General features: G+C 39.5%; 1 protein-coding gene across 3 annotated transcripts in view; it reads left to right on the top strand.

The window, feature by feature from the left end:
• Positions 1–1,063: 1,063 nt before the first annotated feature.
• LOC107264351 (neuroligin-4, Y-linked) overlaps positions 1,064–22,660 on the top strand; it is a 144,785-nt gene continuing 123,188 nt past the window's right edge. Inside the window, exons 1-2 of one of the 3 annotated variants that reach the window (XM_025081202.1) lie at positions 1,064–1,561; positions 2,859–4,515. In XM_025081202.1, coding sequence (XP_024936970.1) covers positions 4,110–4,515 — 406 coding nt within the window. In that variant the 5' untranslated portion in view covers positions 1,064–1,561; positions 2,859–4,109. The remainder of the gene's footprint in view (positions 1,562–2,858; positions 4,516–22,660) is intronic. The other 2 variants (XM_015732525.2, XM_025081204.1) reach the window with 2 other exon arrangements.

A 22,660-nucleotide genomic window follows, 5' to 3' on the forward strand; every position in this document is an offset into this window, starting at 1 on the left:
ATCGATAGAAACATGATACTTGAAATCGATATTCAATCAAATTAAAATTATTGAAACGTCAGGAAGGAGAGGAAAATTATTAACATTGATTGAAATTATTGTATTACCCATTTTACTCAAATTCAAATTACTATAGTACACTTCGGGTAGGTGACGTAAATTAATTTACCGTTGTTCCTCATTAAATCATGTTATCAAATTGACGAGGGCCTAAATCTTGAGGAATTACAGTTATGATAATTGAAAATATTTAAGCAGGTCTGCTTTGAGTACGTTTAATCAGGACATCCGATAAATTGGAACTTGGTAGAGTGCTATGTAATTCACTGAAATATATGTGGTATATATGTATATGCTGTGGAGAGTGTAGATGAATGATGTTAGCCTAGGCACACGACTAAGGGTTAATGATATTGCCAAGGCAGGCCAAGGGGTGCCGAGTAGAGCCTGGTGAGAGTTAAACGCGTTATAGTTTGCGCCCGAAAGAATTAAGTCGATGGCTTGGAAAGGGTGCCCGAGTTCTTACAGCCTCGTTGCCTCGACGTTAAGTATGCCGTGTAGATACCCCTCTTTTACGATGGCATCATCCAATAACAGTATCCTGCCCAGCCACCTGAATCATCGAAAGACACGTACCAATTTTTTATTTTAGATTTTTCAAATGGGAAGAAAAATTCGATACCGATCGAAGTAATCGGCTGAAGGTTTGTTGCCATTAAAATTATATACAGATCTGAAGATCATTTATAATTTTATAGATAATAAATATTAATATCCATACTCTTGACAGTTCTCAGGTAAAGGTATAAAGCTTTTTTTCAGATTCCCAATGTTTCTCACAGTGATGTTAGCACAAACAAAAAGAATGAAAAAAAGATACGCGAAGCCTCGCGATTCCAATCCCAGACTCGAACCAATTTCTGTCTTGTAATTTTCACCCTCCTGCCGTATCGACCGTTCGTAGTTACCTCCCTTTCGTGACTGTGTGTGGCAAGAGGTTGCGCAGCGCATGCGCAACTCGCAGACCAGACTCTCGTCTGACGCCAGTTTGTCGGGGGTCGAACTAAAAGCAACATCGAGCACGGAACTTCCTAAGTCTCAGTGTTTGGCTGTTTCGTATTTCGGTAATATAAGACGGGAGTCCTGTTTGTTCGTGTGTTTTAAACTCGTCATTATGACTTGATAACAGTGTCTGATTATGGAAATACTTCAATGAGAAACTACGGTCTGTGTGTGTTATCAGTTTTAAGTGTCCCAAAAATTTTATTTCCCGTGAGGTTGGCCTACTCTTCGACAGAAACTAGTGCAATGTAGGAGTGATACTTGATATTCCTTGTCTTAAATGTATCTCTCGTGCAATGATTCCATTTTATTTTTCACCTCAAGGACATTGCATAAGGTTCGCTTTGATTGTCATTAACGATTCCTTTTGTATACCTATAATAAAATACGGTTGAATGATCTCGAGCAAAGTTCGTTACAATTGACGACTTAGGTAATTCAATGGATTAGCGCGGGCGTGATATTCTTGTTTACTTTTCAACGATGTTGAGCTCGAAAGGTATTGTTAAACAAAGTTCGACAACTCTTAGTGATCGAGTTTCATTAATAATATTACGGGGATAATACGATATCGAGAGTACCAAGCAGTTGGGAAATTTTTTATATATATTCAATGGGAATTTTAATCCCATAAATGACGAGGCATTATTACCATCAATTCAAAAAATATTCTTTTTTCATTTCTCTTGGTCAGTATCTATTCCATCAAATTTTAAAATAATCTGAGAAACATGGAATACATCCCTGTGTGTTGAACTACTTTAGGCACTAAATAACAGATCAGACATCGAATTTTCCAAATGCTTTTCAAAGCGCGATGTGCCTGCTTACGATCAGTCTTTTGCTAGGGTTAGTTTGGCTTAGAACTCTATTGCAGAAAACCCTAAATTTTCACGCTTTTATATATTCTTAGCTTCCATGTATGAATATCGTATTATGTGCTCGGTCAAAATATATGATTGATACATTTACAAATACGTACATATAGAGTTGGGGTGGCATCAGTACCTTTTTGAGGGTCAACTTTATACGGATTAGAATGTGGAGTCCTTCAAATGTGACGTTGAGGTTGTTGTCCGGTTAGGGTTGTCATTTAAAAAAAAATTCATTGCGACGTTCACTCGCGACTTATAGCTTCATGATTCCTAATGAACATATATGAAAATTTTACTGTAAAAAATCTTGGCACCTCGAATATCGTCCTCGTGACAATATTTTTAATCACGCATAGGTCAAACTTCAAGTGATACATTATTTTGTAATTTTTCTTTAAATCCAAAAAAAATCAGCTGCACTTTAATACCTTATTTTTTATATGAATTTTGTGGAAGCTCGTATACAAAAACCCGAGTGCTTGTAAAGTAACAAGTTTTTGAAATGTATAATCCATGCTCTCTATATGCCAGTTAACACATGGTAATTTAGCATACTTTCAACATGGCGTTACAATACTACACCGTCTGCTTATTATATCTTTCGCGCTATTCAATATGACGTCATCTTATGATACATTTCATAACGACTGTAGCTCCAGTTATTAATATCGCAGCCAGACGTTATTGATTAAAAAGTAGCTGGAATAAAATTGATTGATCGGTAACTAAAAATGGCAACTGGGGTTTAACATCCGCAATATTATGTATAGATTACTTCAGTCGCTAGCTACAAATTTGGAGTACGATATGTTAATCGCTAAATTGAAGTTTGACCTGTGACCTTTGGTTACGATTATGTGTTAATTTCTACGTGATTTATATAAAACCTCAAACTGCTCCTTGCTTTGTTATTCGATCAAGGATCTCAAGATTCCATAAGAACGTGTCGACATACGCATAACGTGCGTTAACAGTGAAAGACGCGAGTGCTACAATTCTTTGTATCGTTGAAGCTCCACGTGCTCGGATCAATTTCATCAGGATACACATATGGAATTAATAAATTCAAGAAGATTCGAAAACTTGTATTCGTCGATCCTGACCCGTCGGCAAGGATCCTAACACGATCGATGAATCCGAAATACACAATGTAGTACAGTTATGAAATAAATATAAAAGTGAATGAAAATGAAAAAAATAAGGTTCATCAATAAATATCCAAAAGTCAATTTTTGTTGTTGATATTATCAGGGCCAGTGCTTTTTACGTATACCGGCACGTAAAACACGCCATACGAAATGAGATGGTATTCGTGTGATCAGAATGACAAGATCCCACATGCAAACAGAGCTTAACAAAGCTCCGAAACGACTAGTAGGACCTCTTTGGATTTTCCAGTGAATAAAGTAAGAGAGAGAGAGAGAGAGAGAGAGAGATAGTCCGACTAAAAGATACGGATAAAAGGGAAAGAGGAGGAAGTACAGTCACGTTGGGTAGTACCTTGTGAAGTAGTGGGAATCCTAATCGAAGGGTTCGACAATGGGATTAGCTCAAAGGACAATCTCCGAGTAGATCCTTTCGAGAATTGCCTTTAATCCAGTGAAAGGGTTACCAAGCCAATAGGTACCTACCAAACGTGTTACCAGAGGGAAATCTAACAGTTTTCCTAGTGACAATTTACATAGTTTTTCCAATCCCACCAGCTCAGCTAATCTTGGTTAAGACCACGTTGGGTCCAGGTTCCAACCACTATATGTGTATCCAAGCAAATCAGCTTGCACAGCTTCCGGAGAGGAAGTCCGACCACGCGTACTGTTTGCCTTTAAAAAGACGGCTGACCAGATAATGACGTCACGGAAATGTTCCCGCGTGCCTTGACGCACTCCCCATTGAGATAGCGCGGAATGATCTTTGGTCATCGTACGAAGTGACGACTGATAATGGTCTCAGGGATGATCTTGTCATAGAGAAATGAGATCGGAATGAGATGCTGGATCTGTCGGAAGCTGCGAAGGGATCCTTGCGAGATGTGCAAAATTTTAACGGAGCCCAACGAGCGGCTCCTCCCTTTGCATCGTCGTACGTTTCTCCAGTTCGCGAGGTGTCCCGGGCTATGATTGAAGTGTCGGAAATGTCAGTACCCAGGAAACACTGACGCGGAACACAGCCAAGATGAAGCTCTCCACTCTCGTGATTCTTGTTGTCCTACTGTTTATCTGCACTCTCGTGACGATGGCCGGCGCTGAGCTCAGCTCCAGGATAGTCAGGACAAAGTACGGTGAACTCTCGGGGGTGATTGTGACTTTGGAACGTTATCTCGAAAGTGTCGAAGTGTTTCGCGGTGTTCCTTACGCGTCGCCGCCAATAGGTTCCCTTCGATTTATGCCACCGGTTAGCGGGGCACTTTGGCACGGGGTCAAAGTTGCTGATAAGTTCGGACCCGTGTGCCCCCAAAAATTACCTGAACTCACTGACAAGATGCCACGGGGAAGACTGGAATACTTGAGGAGGTTACTACCCTATTTGCAAAATCAGAGCGAAGACTGCCTATATTTGAATATATATGCCCCGGCGCAAGGTTGGTATCAGGAAGTGACAATTTTCCTGAAATCTTCATTTTTTTATTATTCAATAATTCAGGCCTACAAGAATTTTTTTATTTTTTAATACGAACCATTTATCCTGGTTGGGCAACGAGGAATACAGTATTAAGGTCTTAGATCGGTAATGGATCTTAAATACACGATAAATAACAATCCGACTGATTGGTTGTCTTTTTCAGGGTTTCAATTCGATCCTACGTATCTCGTAACAATTGACAATAGAATCGGTTATTGTATTTGCGAGTACGAAGAGAGACTTTTTCTTTATTTCGTTCTGCTGTCTTCCAAGTGACAGCCCTTTGGGTTTTATAACTCGATCTACGATGACCTGACGAAATACGATTTGACTTGGTCAATTGACGTCGATAATATTTCCGATTTTTTACAGAAAGTTACATTAGTCGTCTTGACACATACCATGCGCGTAGGTCTTATCAGATAGCAGGTAGTTTCGTGAAAAAAGGTTTTCGAGAAACTTTAAATTTTAATATCATGTTGCGTATGGTATATTTATTTACTATATGGTATGTGTATCCAACTACCCTTGTATAACGAGCCACCTACCTATGGGGGCTACCTACACCCTTCCCAATCAAGATTTAAGGAACACGCGTAATGCCTTTTTCAGGGGCAGAAGGGGGTAGGTGGAACTTTGAAGGTAAATTTGCGAGAATGTTGAAGGAGAGAAAGACGTTTTATTAAATCTCCATTCCCTCAGGTTGCCATACTGCCACACGTACCTCCCTACCACCTACTCTTGCTCCATTTTCTACCCTTCTCTCATAAGCTACGACCTTAACTCCCTTCCCATCTTTTCCCTCTTGTGAGACTTATGCAATTTTTCTCTCGTTAAATCCTTTTCAAAGGATCCACATGTATACGAATTCTCGAAGAGTTCTTCACTGCAGGTTATACAATATACTCGCTCCTAGTGTACTGTCGACTTAGAGGACATTATGTAATACTTTTCGCATTTAGCAAGAAGTGATTGATGGCACTAAAGAAAAAGTTAGATTTTTTTTATCAAAATTGTATAAGCGTGCTGCAATTGGCTAATTTTGAAAAAGTCTCTTAACTGTTATCGTCACTAAGTGTTATGTAAAAAAAAAAATCCATACTTATCAGAAATTAGATATGTTACAAAATTTTTTTTTTTTTTCAAAATTTTGGACAAAAATTTTTTGAAACAGTCGATTTTACGCAATTCCCGTTCGATTATCCGAAAGTCGTAAAACTACAGGTCGATGCACCTGGATGCACATCAACCTTCGCCCTAGACTTCCCCGCACGTGCTCTCTGGGACCGATGAACACGTTATTCTCCAGTTACCCATTTAGCACGTAGGTAATCTAGGCTTAAAGAACACGGGACTTGATTGTCGATCCAAACATTTTCTGACCGTTGGATACTGATGGGAGGATAGTGGTCCATCCCAACGTGAAAGAGGATAAGCTCGTACCAGACCAACGAGCATGAAACGAAGAAGCGTATCCGAGCCCAATTTATTGGTCCACCGTCAAAAAAGCTCGCAGCTTTTCTGCAGTCTCTCCAGAAATACCATAACACTCGCAGCGGCGCACTATTTCAGAATAATAACTCAGCGAGGCATTGTTAAGCAATGCAAACAAAGAATCCATGGAAACGACCATTAATTTGCCGATTTGAATGGGAAGTGTTATTTTATAGCCAACCATTTCGCCTCTCATAAATCGTTTCGCGCGGAATGCACGCATCCTGCACCTATATGCAGGTGCACCAGTGCATCATACCCACCGTGTATATATATGTATATATAATATATAATATAATCGACGGGATGATAAGGGGAGAGAAATAAATCTTTTTCACTCTACCCAAGTGAATATTTCATCGAAGAACGACGGATTACAGATTTTTATTCTCATTGAATGCAATTGCAACTGCATCTCATTTCGCCGGTGCAATTACCGAGTATAAAAGTTACATAAGGACGGTACGCAGTAGATAGTCTTTTATACCGAATTTCACTGCTATCTCCGAGCATATTATACGTATTACGTATTTCGAATATTTTATTGGATATTCAATACCTTCTGTCTTTCTTGTACAGTCTGCTTTACTATATAACTCGCATTTTCAGCTCATTGGACATCGATTATTGATTCGTTGCTGCAGAATGACAGGAGAGCCTGAAAATGTAATTCTCGATAAAAGAATTGTTTTCTTTATCGTAAACACCTCGGATTTCCTTGGTATAAGGAGAAACGATAACAAAAAGTATTAAAGAGCGTGGAGAAAAGAGAAATAAAATGGCAGTCTGACGGCTTAATCGTGAATTTTAATTACAAAGAAAACGAGAAAATAGTATGTCAATTCGAATTGCGACAAACAAGGCAGATAACAGTCTTAGGCATTAGGTACCCAAGTAGACAGCCATGATTATTACCTAATGAGAAAAAGTGATATTCGAAAAATTTTTTTATTATTTATACCAAAATATGATGCATACTCTATATCAAATAATATCATGGCATCTTGATCTCAGTATATTTAAAATAGGGGAAAAAATGAATATCTCGTAAAAATAGTACGGGAAGAAATACAGAAAGGAAAAAGTAAAAGTGATGCATCCACCATTTCACATGGATGCACCAGGTGTCTGACGCTCGTATACCTACATAGCAGTAGACTTTATAGATTTGTCACGCCGAAGGTAACCAAGCGATTCAAATCGAATACCCTTCTCCATTGCACTAGGTCAGTTACGTCAAAGAGAATTTCGAAAAATTTAAACAAGAATTTACGAAATTGATCTCTTGACAAAATCAGCAGCCTGACTGCCTTTCACGTAGCAGCCGTGGAAGTGCCGTTGGGCAACCGTTTCCCTGGCTGAAAAAAAAAAATAAAAAAAAATAAACGCATAATCAACATCATCAAACAAGGTATAGATAATTTACATAGATAACCATATTTGCTAGAGGGTTAAAATGAATTTGATTAAATTTAATTTGAATACAAGTGTTTGCTGATGATGGAAAATATTATATATAAACATATTGTATATCGCTCGGGTGATATTTCACGTATTCTGGCACACGTGCCGTTATAGCGGACGGGTGGGTGAAAAATACGAGATAAAAATATAAATCAAGATGTACGTACGCTTTGGCTAAAATGACCCGTGTAAATCTGGAAAGGCTAAGAGCCCGTGGGACGGCTCTTGCAATTCTTGCGGAAAGATTCCTTCATGCAAATAAGCGTACCTTTCGCGTTAAGCGCGAATACGGAAGTTATTTATTATGGCGGATATAGCTGGGAAATTGTGCGTGCAGCCGCATGCGTTAAGTGAATACGTATCGTTTGTGTATTTAGATACGCACACGTGTCTCAGTTCGTATACAGTAACAATAAAGTATTATGATGAATGTAAAGGCGAAACGTGAACGCGGTTGACACTTGTTGGTGGGTAGAATTAGGGTAACTCGAAGCGGCTTCCCATCGGGGAGTTAATTATTAAATTTAATTAAAGTACGTTCTCTCTCGACCCATACGTTATGACCAGCGGCAAGAGACACCGTACGTACTGGTTATACCGGCTATATTTCCAAATTCGCAACCAGGTACCATCACGATCCATCATTCGAATTGACATTGCTTATCCTGGGGTCGTTGGGGATTTTGACAATTTTACAGAAAAAAAAACAAGGTCGCTTTTTTATCCCGGGAAAACTGAAAATTTTCCTGACGTTCGCGACAGGTCGATAAAAAGTTGAAAGAACGAAGGGTCTTTTTGTAGCGGGAAGAAAAAAATCTTTCTATCAATTGACGAGAAAAATCAATCATGATTGGCAAACACGTTTCCCTGCTCTGTGGGAAAAAGTCAACGGTGCCATCTTGCACGATTTGTCGCTTTCACAGGAAATCACGAAGAGCAAGGACAACGATAAGGAACGAACGAGATAAGGAAGCATACTTGGGCAAGATTTCATCTTGAAATTCTGGACCATTTCTATACGTTTTGTCGGACTCCGGCAGAGATTATTATGACGGGCATAACACGTGCTCGATGTGTCAAATAATTGTCGCTTTGACGTGTGTGATGCGATTAGGTAATATTAATATATTACGTAATGAAAAAAATATGGGAGAAATAAATTAAATGTATAATGTAAATTCGATTACTTTTATTAATATAAACAAGCATAGGTACTGCTTTTAATTGCACATTCGTAATAACAATAATCAAATGTACATATTGATTTATAGGCGTGAGCAAGCATCGCGTAAAGGGACAACTCAAAAGCATGGGTGAAACGTGACAAGGATTATTTACAAAAGGAACAAGGCCAACGATAGTCTGTCTTGCCAAAGACTCCACCCTCCCTCAAAGAGCATTAAATTTCATTTGAAACTTCCAGGCTGTAGAACGAACAGCAACTGTACACCCGTGACAACCCCAATTTCGCGAATTATTCGCAACCAGCATTATTCGCAAGCTAGAATTGGCAGGTATTACCTGTGTAACCCATAGAGAGTGGAAAGCCTGTCAATAACATTGTATACTACTAGGTGTAGTCGGTCTACGAGTTCAATGTGTTTTTTTTTTTGACAGTTCGCGAACAATTCAATACTTAACAAATTACACGTGGCTTTCTATACAAATTTTGAAAGTATATGCTAAAGCAGAAATAACAAGATATAATTAATTGGAAAACCAGGCATATGCATACTTTATCAGAAAAACTCGAGCCACGTGTAGCTCGCCATAGACTCCATTGTTTTCGATCTGTCAAAAGACCGCATCGAACACGTGGACCGACTATACAGTCACCTGCATCGAGGTAGAACGTTGTTAACCCTTAGGCACGTTTGCACGGAAATTACGATAGTGTCTTATGCGATGGCCGTAGCAAAAAACGCTAGCGAGTAATTGCCCGTATTCGAAATTTCGGACGCACCATTTGCGATCCGATCGACTTGAAATTTACAGGAGTTGTCATTAAGTTCTATGTGGTTCCGTATTTGAGGAATACAGGAAACGGAATAGACGTAGGAAAATGGAACGTGGGAGCGAGCATATGCGAAAAGCAAGTACTTCCGGTATGCGTTGAAAGTGAATTTTCCCTTCGAGTAAGAGTTAAGTATTTGTAATGTACAGGGTGTATATATAGTATCGTGGAATTTTCGGAAGGTTTAGATTTTCAAAATTCGTGGCTTCAGTTACTGTGTGACCGATGCTGGTGATAGACATATGTTTTCGTATTGTAAATTTTCTATTGCTTTTTCCAGTCTCATACAGTTTTCTATAGTGTATCGTACCGTATCCTTATCATTTGAGGGATCCAGTATCAAGAGAACTGTGCCTGTGGATATTTGGAGTGACGAAGCAGTATCACCGTATATACCATAAAGAGTAGAAGGTTCCAGCTATTTCGAAATAGCATTGAGTAAACGATGGGTCTCGATGGAACAGCAATGGCAGATTCGGGTTCTTATTTCCTTATAACCGGGCAACGAAATCGCTTGGCGCCTCATCGCCTCTATCGTCGGCAACCCCTCGTTTCGACGGACCCGCAGCCACCCTCGATTCCTATGGAGCCCTTCTTCCTTTGATTCCTCCTACGTAGCAATACTTACTTGCCACACCCCTCTACGTTAACCACCCTCTTTGCAACCTTCAGTCCCTTGAACCCCTTTGGACCATTTCGCTGACCTCGTCGCGCCTGCCCCTTACTGCTTCAACCCTTATAACACCAACAATTTGCTTGCTGCTCCTAGATAAGTCTCTCGCCATTATTAGCAATGGCCGGCTGAGCCACCTGGTGCCAAATTGCTCAACCGGATCCTACTTGGCAGAGATTCTTCGAATGCTAACTGCCTCGACCATGAATACCTTAAGCCGTCCTGTTCGTGACTACGTGTTCAATGTGACTCTCGCTATGCGATTTGGATGCTGGGCAAATCTTTCGGAATTTCTGAAATCCTCCGAGATTTCGTTAACTAGTTTCATCCATCCAATTGGGAACTGAATTAGAGTCTATTTCTATAGTTATCGAAGGAGATGTTAGAAGTAGTATTTGTCTTGCAATTCTTGGTCCATACAGCTTCCGACACAATATTGAACGTTTGTATAGGTTAAATGTATTCTGCGAAGTATGCAACTTCCGACTGGGAAATGACGATAAGTCACGTGCTTGCAAAGCTCGCGCGTGAGTATCCTTTAAAAAGGATCGTTTCGCTTGTGCTGTTATCATTGTTTTTTGTTACTAATTTCCGTCAGGTCGTAGCAAATTTTTTATTTACACCAAAAATATGTGCGATATCTTCGAAAATTAGGCTGAACCTCGTAAACGTGTCTCTGTGTAAAATTATCAAAATATTAGAAAATAAAATAAAACTTGAATATATGAAATACGAAAAATCACGTTTAAACGTTAGAAAATGATATTGCTTGAAAAATTTCGAGCGATTTAGAAAAAAATTAAAGTTATTCTGGTAAAACAAGGTATTGGTTGTTTTAATGTTTTTTCTTTTATTACTTTCAATCGTCATCCAAGACATGCAAAAAGTTGACAGGCCCAAATATTCGAGATCGTTCGTAGGATCTCGCCAGGATTCAATCCTAAGGCAACACACGATTACGTAAAAGCTCCGTGCATCGTGCTACGGTATAACTATATACATTGTACAAAAGCAAAATCGTATCCCGCAACCGATCAAACGAAAGGGACCAAACGCCTTTCATACCACCACATCCCTCTTGGTCTTTTTATCCTCTTGACACCCTTCCGCTGCGCTGGGGCTTTGACCGAAAGGCAAACAGCACCGGATATCCTGTTTGAACGAAACAGAGTTTAACACCGTCAACGATGGCGCCGCCACATACAATCTCTCTGCCTTTGAAGATTTCCCGACTTAACGTTGTTTATAGGTTTCTTTTTACCCTAACCATATATCTGCTCGAAGTTCTCAGCTGTCGATAGCACGGAAGCACCTGTATAGATTTAACATGAAATATCGAACCACCGATAGAACGCAGTATCCGTATAAAGTAATCAAGACAATTAAAGAATTTACTCGTAGAAACTTTGTAAGCAACGCTTCCTGTATAATGGACGAATCTTGCTCGAACCCGAATCTCAGCATGCATTTGAGCTTTCCAAAGTGAAACTGCCAGAGTTAGATGCAGCAACATTGGACTTTCGTTCGTTAACAATTTCATTAAGCAACAATTAAGTCTAACGTGCTATTATCGACAACTCAAGACTATTCAAACCTTCTCCTGTTACTCGCTACTAGACGACCCGCTCAAAGGGTTCGAAAGACGCTCGCGTTACTGCAGCAACCGCAGCCCTCTTGCAACCCTCCAATTTTCTCTTTCCAACGTGCTAATTTGCCGCAACGAGACCGACTACGCTTTCTTCTCCCCGTTCCTCGCGATTTACAAGCGCTTATCGTGGCCCCCCGTCATCTTACAGGAAGAGTTCGGAAATGTTTTGGAAATTCAATTAGAAAAGTTTTGCCAATACCGATATCTCGTGAAGTACCGAAAATTTTTGGTAATTTTCAGAGAAAACACGGATTACCGTTAAACGCCGATTAACAGTTACACTTGACGTTAACGATGCCGTCGTTAAAGTTAGGTCACCATTACTGTATAGGGATAGCTTTAAAACCTGAAGATCCTTGGTACTTGGAGTTAAGTTACAAGAATGACCGTAATTTTCTCCCGTGTCAACGTGCTCCGTGCGAGTATATTGTCGTACTTGAACTTTTTTTCTTTTCTTTCATTTTAACGAACGATTCACCAATGCCCTTTATACTTAATCGGGTAATCAACATTCGTGGGTATAGCCGGTACGGTGTTACTTTTCAACGGGAAAGAGACTGTTTAGAGACTTACGAATATTGTACCAGATTTAAAAGCTCGAGCTTTTATCAAGCACGTTATATACTGTGTAACTGTCTAACTCATACCGGTCAACTTACACTTACTACTGCCATTAACCATAAATGTTTTTCGCGAGAAAGTACAAAAGCAAAGTAGAATGGATACGAAGCTGGTCGTGGTGATATTTTTATTTCTGAAAACTTTTTAAATTACGTTCAGCTGCAAAAAAATTACACTTCCCTAATGACTCTTACTTATTTTACTCGAAAAATTCTTATCCGCTTCCTCTTGCCTTACGGCGGGAAACGTTCATTAGAAGTCTCGTCTCTATCCGACTTTTCCTCCTTTACTTCCTCTTCTGCCATGTCCGAGAAGACTTGGCCGAACTTTCCGAGAGATTCTCCGACTGGAGAAGGTCAGTAAACGATTATAGAGTATCTCGACAAAGTGTCCATAAAATGCAATGTTTCCTTCCTGAATTGCACGATAATTCACTTTGGATGCCACTTACGTGTACAGTGCAATTCCTCGAGACCGAAATTAATGATTTTCAGAATATAATCAAGTGTGCTTAATTTCAATATATTTTACTATAATTAAATAATATCTTTGAATTGCGTCACAGAGCTTCAGCATGGTCTGGTAAATAATTATTCACACATCGGTATACACGAAACGACGAATAAATACGAAAAAGACCGTGTTTCTATCGGAACTCATCGACGTTAATTGTAATTACGTGAAGAACAATTAAACTCAGACGGTATCCATTGTTATCGCCAGTGGGTGTAGCGCTAATAGTACAGCAGCCAGGTCAATGACTATAATTCAAGAAATGACCTTATTGTTGGCACGTCTGATGGTTCCCATTAAGTCCGTAGACCGTGCTTTCGCCTAAAAGGCCCAGCAGTAAAAGACTCCAGTCCAATTACACGCGTGCGACGCAGGTAGCCGCCATCGTGCATTATTATTTGGACCCGAGTGTGCACGTACTAAAACGTAAGTGCCTTTCGTCGAGTTTCCTCCCTATCTGACCCCGCTCCCCTCGTCCGACCTCTCTTCGTCCGCGTCTACCGAGTTCCGGTATAAACTACTACCACGTAGCGGTAGAGAGTGATTTTGGTCAGCCGGGACTGGCGCTGACCGAAAGTCCAGGTTTACGAACTTGAAAAATTAATTCCTCGAAAATTGGACGTCTTTATGGGACCGTGGCACATGTAAAAGTAGGGAACGAAAAATGCCAAGAGCGAAACTCCCAGGGCGAGTGCCCACTGTAGGGTTGGCTAACAAGTCGACAAGTCGTAAGTTGACCGGAAGTTGAGGGGTGAGTTTCACCTTAATGCTTCTGTCCTTTTTGAATGTATACCACCACTGCTACCAACCTTACTACCCCCTAGCGATACCTGCGGCACTCGAAAATTTAGCGACCTCACTGTTTCCGGTTCTATCTCGGTCAGTCGATACGTCTTTGATGGCCGTCGGGACTGGCGCCTCTTAAAGATTTCTTTTTTCGGCTAAGGACACTTTATCTTTTCGTAATTACAAAAAATTTGCTTTGCTTATTGCTCAATGATTTTTCAAAGTTATCATCGTCTTTGCACGTTGCGGTTATGGATTGAAAATTTTTTATGGAATTTTTTCTATCGCGTCATTACGTGCTAGTGGCTATACCCGGTAGTAAAAGCGACGGCAAGGAAGATGAGTGGAAGAGGATAAAAAAAGTTAATGTGTATATACCGGAAACGGAAGAGTCAACGGAGTGGGGTGTACTGGGCTGTATTACTTTGACGAGATAAATTTGATCAAAGTACTGTCCAAGTATCGTGAAAATACTTTGCCGGACTTTTTCGTAATAGGAATCGCCAATTTGGATTGTCTGACTCTTTCCTGCCGTATCTACTGTCATACTGCTTTCTCGATTAAGTCTTCAAGCTTCTTACGTATAAAATTTTCTCTCTGTAGATTTCGTCTTTGTCGTACTTCAGCTGCTTCTAGATTTGTGTCTTATTCAACTTTGGTTTTTATTTGTGGCTTTTTTAAATATTTGTATGACGTCACTTTTTTTTTCCGTCACGGAACAACGTTCACTAATTTATCTTTTTTTTCCCTTTTTCTCTCTCTCACTCTTACTCGTTATTTCAATCAGCCGCACTTCGCGTATCTGAATTTCATGCGAATTCTCCACTAATCCGCTCAACGTGAATCCTTCTCGTGAATTCAAAGCGGACCGTAGCGCCTATGACTCGGTCCTCATTCTCTGCTACAACCGGGCTCGTTCTTTGTCACGGAAATTAACCCTCTCCGAAAGGATTCATTTGCCTTGTCATTCATTCAGAATATTGTCGCAATTTCAGAATGGATACATGAAAATATAATTTCCATTTCTCGAGACAGTCATTTCTATTTGTAGCAGTCCAAGATGTCTTATGACTGTCAACTTGTTCCTTTGGAGCTTTTAATTAGTCGGATTCTGATATTGCGCTGTAAGATATAAGGCATTGTCGGCGTTGAGAATATTACCGGCCTTTTTTCCTTATACAATTGCCAGGGATGTACCATTTGAAATGTGGAACACGTTTTGGTCCGTTTGTAATGAGTACGTGGATGAGGTTGCTTAGATTTAGAGATTTTTCCTGGAGAGTTTCTATACGGTATATTTAATTACAGTTTAATCAGCTAGCATGATATTTTGTATAATATTGAGAAACGAAGATGGAAAAAAAATATCTATGATAGCATCGCTGTACATCAGTGCGAATAAAAGTTGTATGGGATGCCTTAAATTTTCAGGGTGTACTGTTTTAATTACCATCACTCAATTTAAATGCAGCTATGAAATTCAAATTCTTATTTTCGTCCCCCCCTCGCTCTCTAGCGCCATCGCATGGAACTTTAACCAATTTTCAGAGTTAAATCGCCCGTTCGTGCTGGGGTTGCGAAAAGAAGCCATCGGACTTCATCTTGAAGTTATACTTTACTTGAACGTATAATTTATTGTACTTGTCACATTTGCAAGGAGTTCATCACTCAGCCACGATATCACGACAAGAGAGTGATGTATGGTTAGTGAACGAATGACTTGTAGGAAACTTTGAAAAAAAAAAATCAATTTTCACAACTATTAAGGTAAATGGATAAATTGTCCTGTCAGTCTATCCAGTCCCCTTTTTTTTCCCCCTGTAAAAATACCTAAAAAAGAAAAATTTGTGTGGACATAAATTTTTTCCAAAATTACAAATAAAAAGTATATAGCCAATCGAAATACACTTAAAGAAACGTACCGCAATAGAAACGCAGTGCAAACAAGAATCAAAGTAATAAAAAAATAAAAAGAATAAAAAAAAGTTGTAAGTGCCGTTTTCACTTTTAAGGGTCTATTGTATCGGTATAGGTATACTTATTCCACCATTATTCACTGATCCTTCTAGCTCAACGTTCCAGGTTAAGGGTGAGTCGTTAAAGCGCTACGAAAAACTTTTCAAGATCTTTGAAATTTTCGAAAAACTCCAAAAGGAACTCGATAAAGATTACGTAGGACGGTTTTTGAAAATTTCTTATCGAAACTTTGCTTCGTCCTGGAATAAGAGCAATCCTTGAGATATTCGTGAAAATTTACCTAATGTCGCTGCCCAACGTTAAGTGCGTCTGACGTTTTACTACTTTTTCTACTTTTATCCCGTATACTGCGACACACGGCTACTGCTATCGCTCGTGTCTACTACTAGGTGACAGCTGCAGTAGTGCAGCCCTTGCGCTGGTCAGCCAAACGCTATTCTCATAACAGTAGGTTAGGATACGGTTTAGTAATAGTCAGACCGTAAGCCAATTCAATAGGGCGAACTAGGAGACGGTGTAGCTTGACCTCGGTAGCATAGAATTTTATGCTGCGAACATAAGATTAAATTACCTCAGTAATTTACTTTTCTGGTAAACCTGACTCGTTTTCAAAAGATATTCTTAGGGGTTGATTCCATTGCACCTTAAGGATTTCGCAGTGGAAATATACGTTTCCTTAATCAATTTTTTTTTATCATTTGATCCTTTTATCTTCCTCTTCGAATTTTTACTCTCTTTCCTGTCACTCTGACTTCCGGTAAGACTTCTTTAACTCTACTTAGTATTATCGGGTAGTCCAATTCTTGGGAAAATTTCATCAAATCACTTTGAAGACTCGCTATTGGACATTATTACCCCAATCTTTTGTTCTCCACGTACAAAGAAGACGGGCTTTACCCTTGATCTTTAAAAGTGTATTCTGATGAAGTGCTTCTGAAAAATGTTTGTAAGGTTGTCGCAGCACGCGACGACGGTAATGTATGTACAAGTGATATTTAATACGTAGTATCTTTTCGGCGGTAATTTCAAATTTAATTATTTACAGAAGTGCCCGAACGTTAATACGTGCATATAAATTTGCTCGGTGTATATTGAATATTCTGTATGTAAAATAATTGGTTTATGAACAAGCATAGGTTATACGTGCAGTTCACATGCAGCGATTCCTACTGCACTCATCGGACTGCAAACTTCATACTATCCGCGTTCTCTATTATTTCCAAGCTTCTGATTGCAAATTATTGGACGCACGTACATTTCGCGATGTCTTCTATTGCGGTGAAGAGTATTTCCAAAAATTCGATAAAAATACATCGACAAGTAACAGTAGTATTAAATGACGTTATAAAAAAGCATATATAGATACAATTTACAAAAAATGCAAAATACCGCCTTCGGACTATAAGCTCTGTATCATTATTGCTCCCATCAGTTGCGTCGATTCCAGTGACGGCTCGTAGCTAGAATTAGTGGGGGTGCTGCTCAAGAAAATTTTTAGCATTTCTTTTAAAATTGTATAAAATGAAAGAAAGATGTATACAAAAGAAAATTTATTCAAAAACTTGAAAAAATCCTAAAAGAAGAAAGTTAAAAAATTTTTTATTTACTTTTACCTACATTGTTACAGTTCAAGCTTGATCTAGGAGGTGCTGCAGTTCCACGGTGCCTTTACTCGAGCCGCTACTGATCGGTTCGTTTTCAAATGATCAAACACGCGTTTACGCAACATGGCGCGAAGTTCAAAAAGTTCATATTCACGTGACGAGGCATCGACGGTAACGTACGAGTATTTCCAAAACATCCATAGTACGTAACTTCGATGACAGCATAGCGATCATAACGCGTTCGCCCCATTTTTGTTTTTTCCTTTTTTTTTTCATCTAAGTGGGACTAACGAGGAAAGTTCGACGTTCCACCCTCGCCATTATCTTTTGTGCCACGTGCTCCATCGATAATCTATAAACTACCCAGCCGCAACAGATAGCAGCCTCCTATCGAAAGCAACACCTATCGCGTCGAGCATTACCTGTCTCCTAGAACTTATGACGCTGCCGCCTGATCACCATAACCCAAAGACCCAGCTTACTTATTTAAAAAAAAACCTACCCCAAAAGTAATTTAAAAAATCAAAATCCTAACAGCCAAAATTATATCCACCCCTTGTACTTGTTTACCAGTTACGGAAAGTAGTCAGGGTGTCTCACGAACCAGACGACTCACAGAAGCCTAGTACCTATAGTTCGTTCGCGCTAATGCAGTACTAAATCAAGCTTAAAAGCTCTTCCAGACAAGCAGACATAGTCTGACGCTTAAATAACTCTCTGTTACCCTGGCGAAGTGTTTTTAAAAGAAAACCTCTAATCTCCACACTCCCTCCCCCTTACCCTACTTCCTTTTACTTATTACCAAACATCGAATCTCCCATATAGTCTCTTTACGAAAAATTCTCTTCCCTTGCGCAATATCAGACATTTTACTAGGCTTAGGCCTCCAGTCGCTTCCTACGAAGCAAGGTTCAAGCACGCGTATGTACGATGCGTCGGGTTCCTTTTTACGAGGCCACGTGTTCCTTGGGAAATCGCTTACGAGAAGCTCTGCTATATGTAACGCTAATATAGTAGCAAATCCAGCTTAAAAGCTCGTATAGGTGTATACGGGGGGCGGCGGGGTCGACGCTCAATATTTTGACGCTATTGCCGGTATTACGGTAGCTGTTGAGCCGTAGGAGGTTATACACGGTATAATAGTCGATTGTGTACACGTCGTTACGTGAAAGCATCATGAACATTTTACTGATAAATTATACCAATAGTAAACCAGATGCCTTTTAATCCCCTGGTTTTCATAATGGCTGCTATTTAAAGGGAGTATACGAATTTTATATCATTACATCCCCTCCCCCCAGACATTTACATATATGAGTATATATATCTATATATATATATGAAAAATCCTTCATGTCAAATATCGCACTTTAAAACGTAATAGTTTTTCTAATGACGTCACTTTATTTCTTATTACACGGGTAGGGTACTATTTATTTTTTTAAATCCCGCGAGCATGATTACGCTCTTATTGTTCGGTGCGACGGGGCTCATCAATTTATCAGGCGGACGTGAACAATGAATCACCGATCCACTCGCCCCTATCAATTGTTACTATTTGCGTCGTACGTCATATTTTTATAACGTACTCCGCGTGGGCTAACGTCGTTTCGTAGGTTTGAGTAATAAATGAATTGAAAAAGAAAAAAAAAAGAAAAAGTGTAATTTATCCAAGCGAGTTCCAGGAGATCGCAAATAGCATCGTAAAGAAGAAATACTTGTACGAGTATCTCTTTTTGAATTTTATAGTTGGTACTAGTCGCTCGTTTACAACGCAATACATATCCGCTTGATAGCTCCACTCGACGTGCTTCTACCTTATTGATTCTAGCTTGCGATTTCAACTCTACGTATCCCACGGACAATGGAATAAGACTAGAAAAGTGCGAGAACGAACGTGCCGCAATTTTCACTTGTTTCGTTGCGTTACGATGGCTTGTCTATATATATGTATATATCTATACGTATACAGTCCAAGCATTATTTCTACTGCCACCAGCGAGACGACAGTTTTTAATTCCAATCACGTAAATCGCTTCGTGCTCTTGACATACGATTAGCTACGTTAATCACATTCTGCGGGAATATCGGCAAAATATGCTTTACGTTAAGGAGGTAGGGCTGAAATTCAAAATAAGTACGTAGCAAGTACAGCGTCTAGACGCTATTTTTTCAAACTTTTTAAAAAACAAGTATCGTTCGTACCGCTTTCCTGTTAGTCCCATTCGAAAGAAAGAAAGGGGGTTTATGACTTGTTTCAACAGTAGTACCTTCTTAAGTATGATTTAATTCGCAGTGCTATGCCGTGCTGCGTTCTCACATCAAACGAGCCCGATGCTTTTGGTTTTTCTTGTCCACCCGTAGCCGGAGAATGAGGTCGGAACAACGAAGGCTGCACCGAGAATCAGTCTTATGGAAAATACAGTTCGCGCCATCTATCGGCGCAACTCGGTACCACATCGGCATCGAAGCTTTCCCGAAGGCCTGTTTGTCTATCTATATACCCGCTTTTAATGAATTTAATGGAATTTTTATCTGCACGAAGAATTAAATCCCTGTGATTGGGAGCGGCCGTAGCCCAGTGGATAGGGTAGCGGATTCACGACCGAAAGGTTGGAGGCTCGCGTCTAGCTTCCAGCGGCATTCACCAATGAGTTTTCATATGAAAACTTAAATGGGTATTTATACGGATTTCGCCCAACACTGTTCGGATTCGGTGTATAAACTTTGTAGGTCCCCTCACGCTGAGTTGAATAAGGCCCGTCTCGCAAGGTACATCGCCATCTATTGTTGAACTTCCAACCTTGATTATTAGGACCAGTTACTGGCACATGTCCCCCATTGGGGATACAGCCATAAGGAAAGGAAGGAAATCCCTGTGATAACAAAGGACTCTCACTTGGCTTCGAGAACTGTCAATATTTAATCATCGCTTCCCCCATTAATTCCCTTGAGATTATTCTTTTGTTTGCAGCGACTTCTCTTTTTCCTTTCCTTCGGTAATTTTTCGATTCCCCCAAATCACCCTATACCTTCCACGTGTACTCTGGTTAGCGCTATTTTTATTAGACCTCTCTATTATAAGAACCTACCCTCAGTGTTAACCAGGGTCTTGGTATATATATTTATACCATGCGTGGTTATGGATGGTATCTACCTTCGCATAGAATTTACACGTGTGTATTTGGCAATATAATTGCCCCCTGCTGTAAGGGTGGCTAAAGGGTCACCCCATGCTATGGTTTCCCACTGCGGCCAGTGCGCTTTAGAGTTTCCAATTTATCCCATTACTTCGAGCACGTCGCCCCAGGATTTCACTAGGGATTTATTGACTTTGAGAGCCACTGAACTAAACCCTTAGATACATATAGATATAGTATAAAAGTATACAAACCCTTTGCACATTGTGAATTCTACGGTAGAACGTAGTGCATGCTAAATTTATACACTCACTGGCTGAATGGAATTGCAATAGGATATACGTGAGTTCGGTGCATTACGTTACGTAACACGGACAAACTGTATATTCTTATAACAGCGTAGAGGATTTGAGGGATGATTTTGAAGATCTTCGTAGAAATTTACAGGGTTTAGGATTTTATTGCGAAATACGAGGGAAATAGATTTTCTATGCATACAGAGCTTTTATGGCATCTGTATTACCATGTTGAAAAAAATATTTTATCTTATCTTTCACGATAATCAATAGGATTTTTGGCATACACTTTTTTTTTACTTATCCGAATATTTATTGCGATCAATAACTGTATAATAATAAAACTCTTGGTTAATCTGCCTGTCGTGAAGATACAGGCAATTTTGAAATTTATTATAGGTGATAAAAGTTTTATGCAAAAATCCATGTCCATTATAATTTACGTAAATTTGAAATAATATACAAACTCATACATCTATCTCGTTTGGTAGTTAAAGAATTTCTCCCTCCCCCCTCTCTCTCTCTCTCTCTCTCACTCTCTCTCTCTCTCTCTATCTGCACTATCATTGTCTATCTCACTTTCTGTTTTCCTCACTCTACTGTCTCGGTCATTTGAGCGAAATAAGAAAGTACTCTCTCTCTCTCTCTCTATCTGCACTATCATCTATCTCGTTTGGTAGTTAAAGAATTTCTCCCTCCCCCCTCTCTCTCTCTCTCTCTCTCACTCTCTCTCTCTCTCTCTATCTGCACTATCATTGTCTATCTCACTTTCTGTTTTCCTCACTCTACTGTCTCGGTCATTTGAGCGAAATAAGAAAGTTAAGAAAAACTTAGTTTCTCACCCAAAAATGTATTATAGCACGTTGAGTAAGGTTGCGCGATTTTACAAACTTTTCCATGCAAATGGGTAAACGTTACCGCGTAAAGTATTCAATGCCGTGTCGTCAAAAAAATCAAAGTGCGAAAGCACAGTGAGTGAAAGCTAAATGCAAAAATGACTCAATGAAAAAAACTTTTGTAAAAATGAAAAAAAATTCCTCCAGCATTCAAAGCTTTTCTCTCTTTCTCTAAATGGAAAAAGTTGCCTCATTCGGGAGATATGCTCCGATTACGTGAAAGAGAGAATACACGAACACAGGAAAGAGACAGAAAGTATCGGTATGCAAAATAAATAAAAGCCTCAAGGCAAAAGTGCCAATTTTCAGGGTCAAAAATTAAAGTCACGAAACAACTTTTAAATCGTAGGTCACTTTTTTATCCCATGTCTCACTCACGACGTACCAAACCCAATATCTAGCGAGCTAACGACCAAAAACCGTATCCAGAATTTAGGACTGCCATTTTATATGATCAACGCGATATTTGTCCCCGTGAAAACTTTGAGTCCCTTAGAGATTTTCCGCTTCAAGAAATTTCCAGGATAATGTATGTCTCAGTTGGATTTTTTTTTTCCGACAATATAGGTATACGCATACGTGACAACTTTTCTATTAACGACCTCTACGTCCTCTTGTCATGTACTATTAAATACGACTTCTACACTGCCAATGGAAATTTTTTCATCATAAAATAAAAGCTTTCTATGACAGCCACGTCGCACTTTATGTACTAATTATACCGGTTTTTTTTTATTTTTTTTTTTTTTTTTTTTTTTTTCCGAAGCGCAATAACGTTCCTTGGACGCGTTTGCTTCTTCTTGTGCTTTCTTTGATAATACAAAGCTTACCTCCGTTTTCTTTTGTTACGAGCTTAATCCAGCCGTACCTACTTCCTGGCAAAGCCAGAGAAACCTCGTCTTCGTGGCTAAACGACCGAAGCTGTACGGTAGATGAGAAAAAGCATAATGGAAAGTAGAAAGCTATTGCCGAAGCGCA

The sequence above is a fragment of the Cephus cinctus genome, unplaced genomic scaffold, assembly GCF_000341935.2.
Source record: "Cephus cinctus unplaced genomic scaffold, Ccin1 Ccin1_scaffold0168, whole genome shotgun sequence".
Taxonomy (NCBI): Eukaryota; Metazoa; Arthropoda; class Insecta; order Hymenoptera; family Cephidae; genus Cephus; species Cephus cinctus.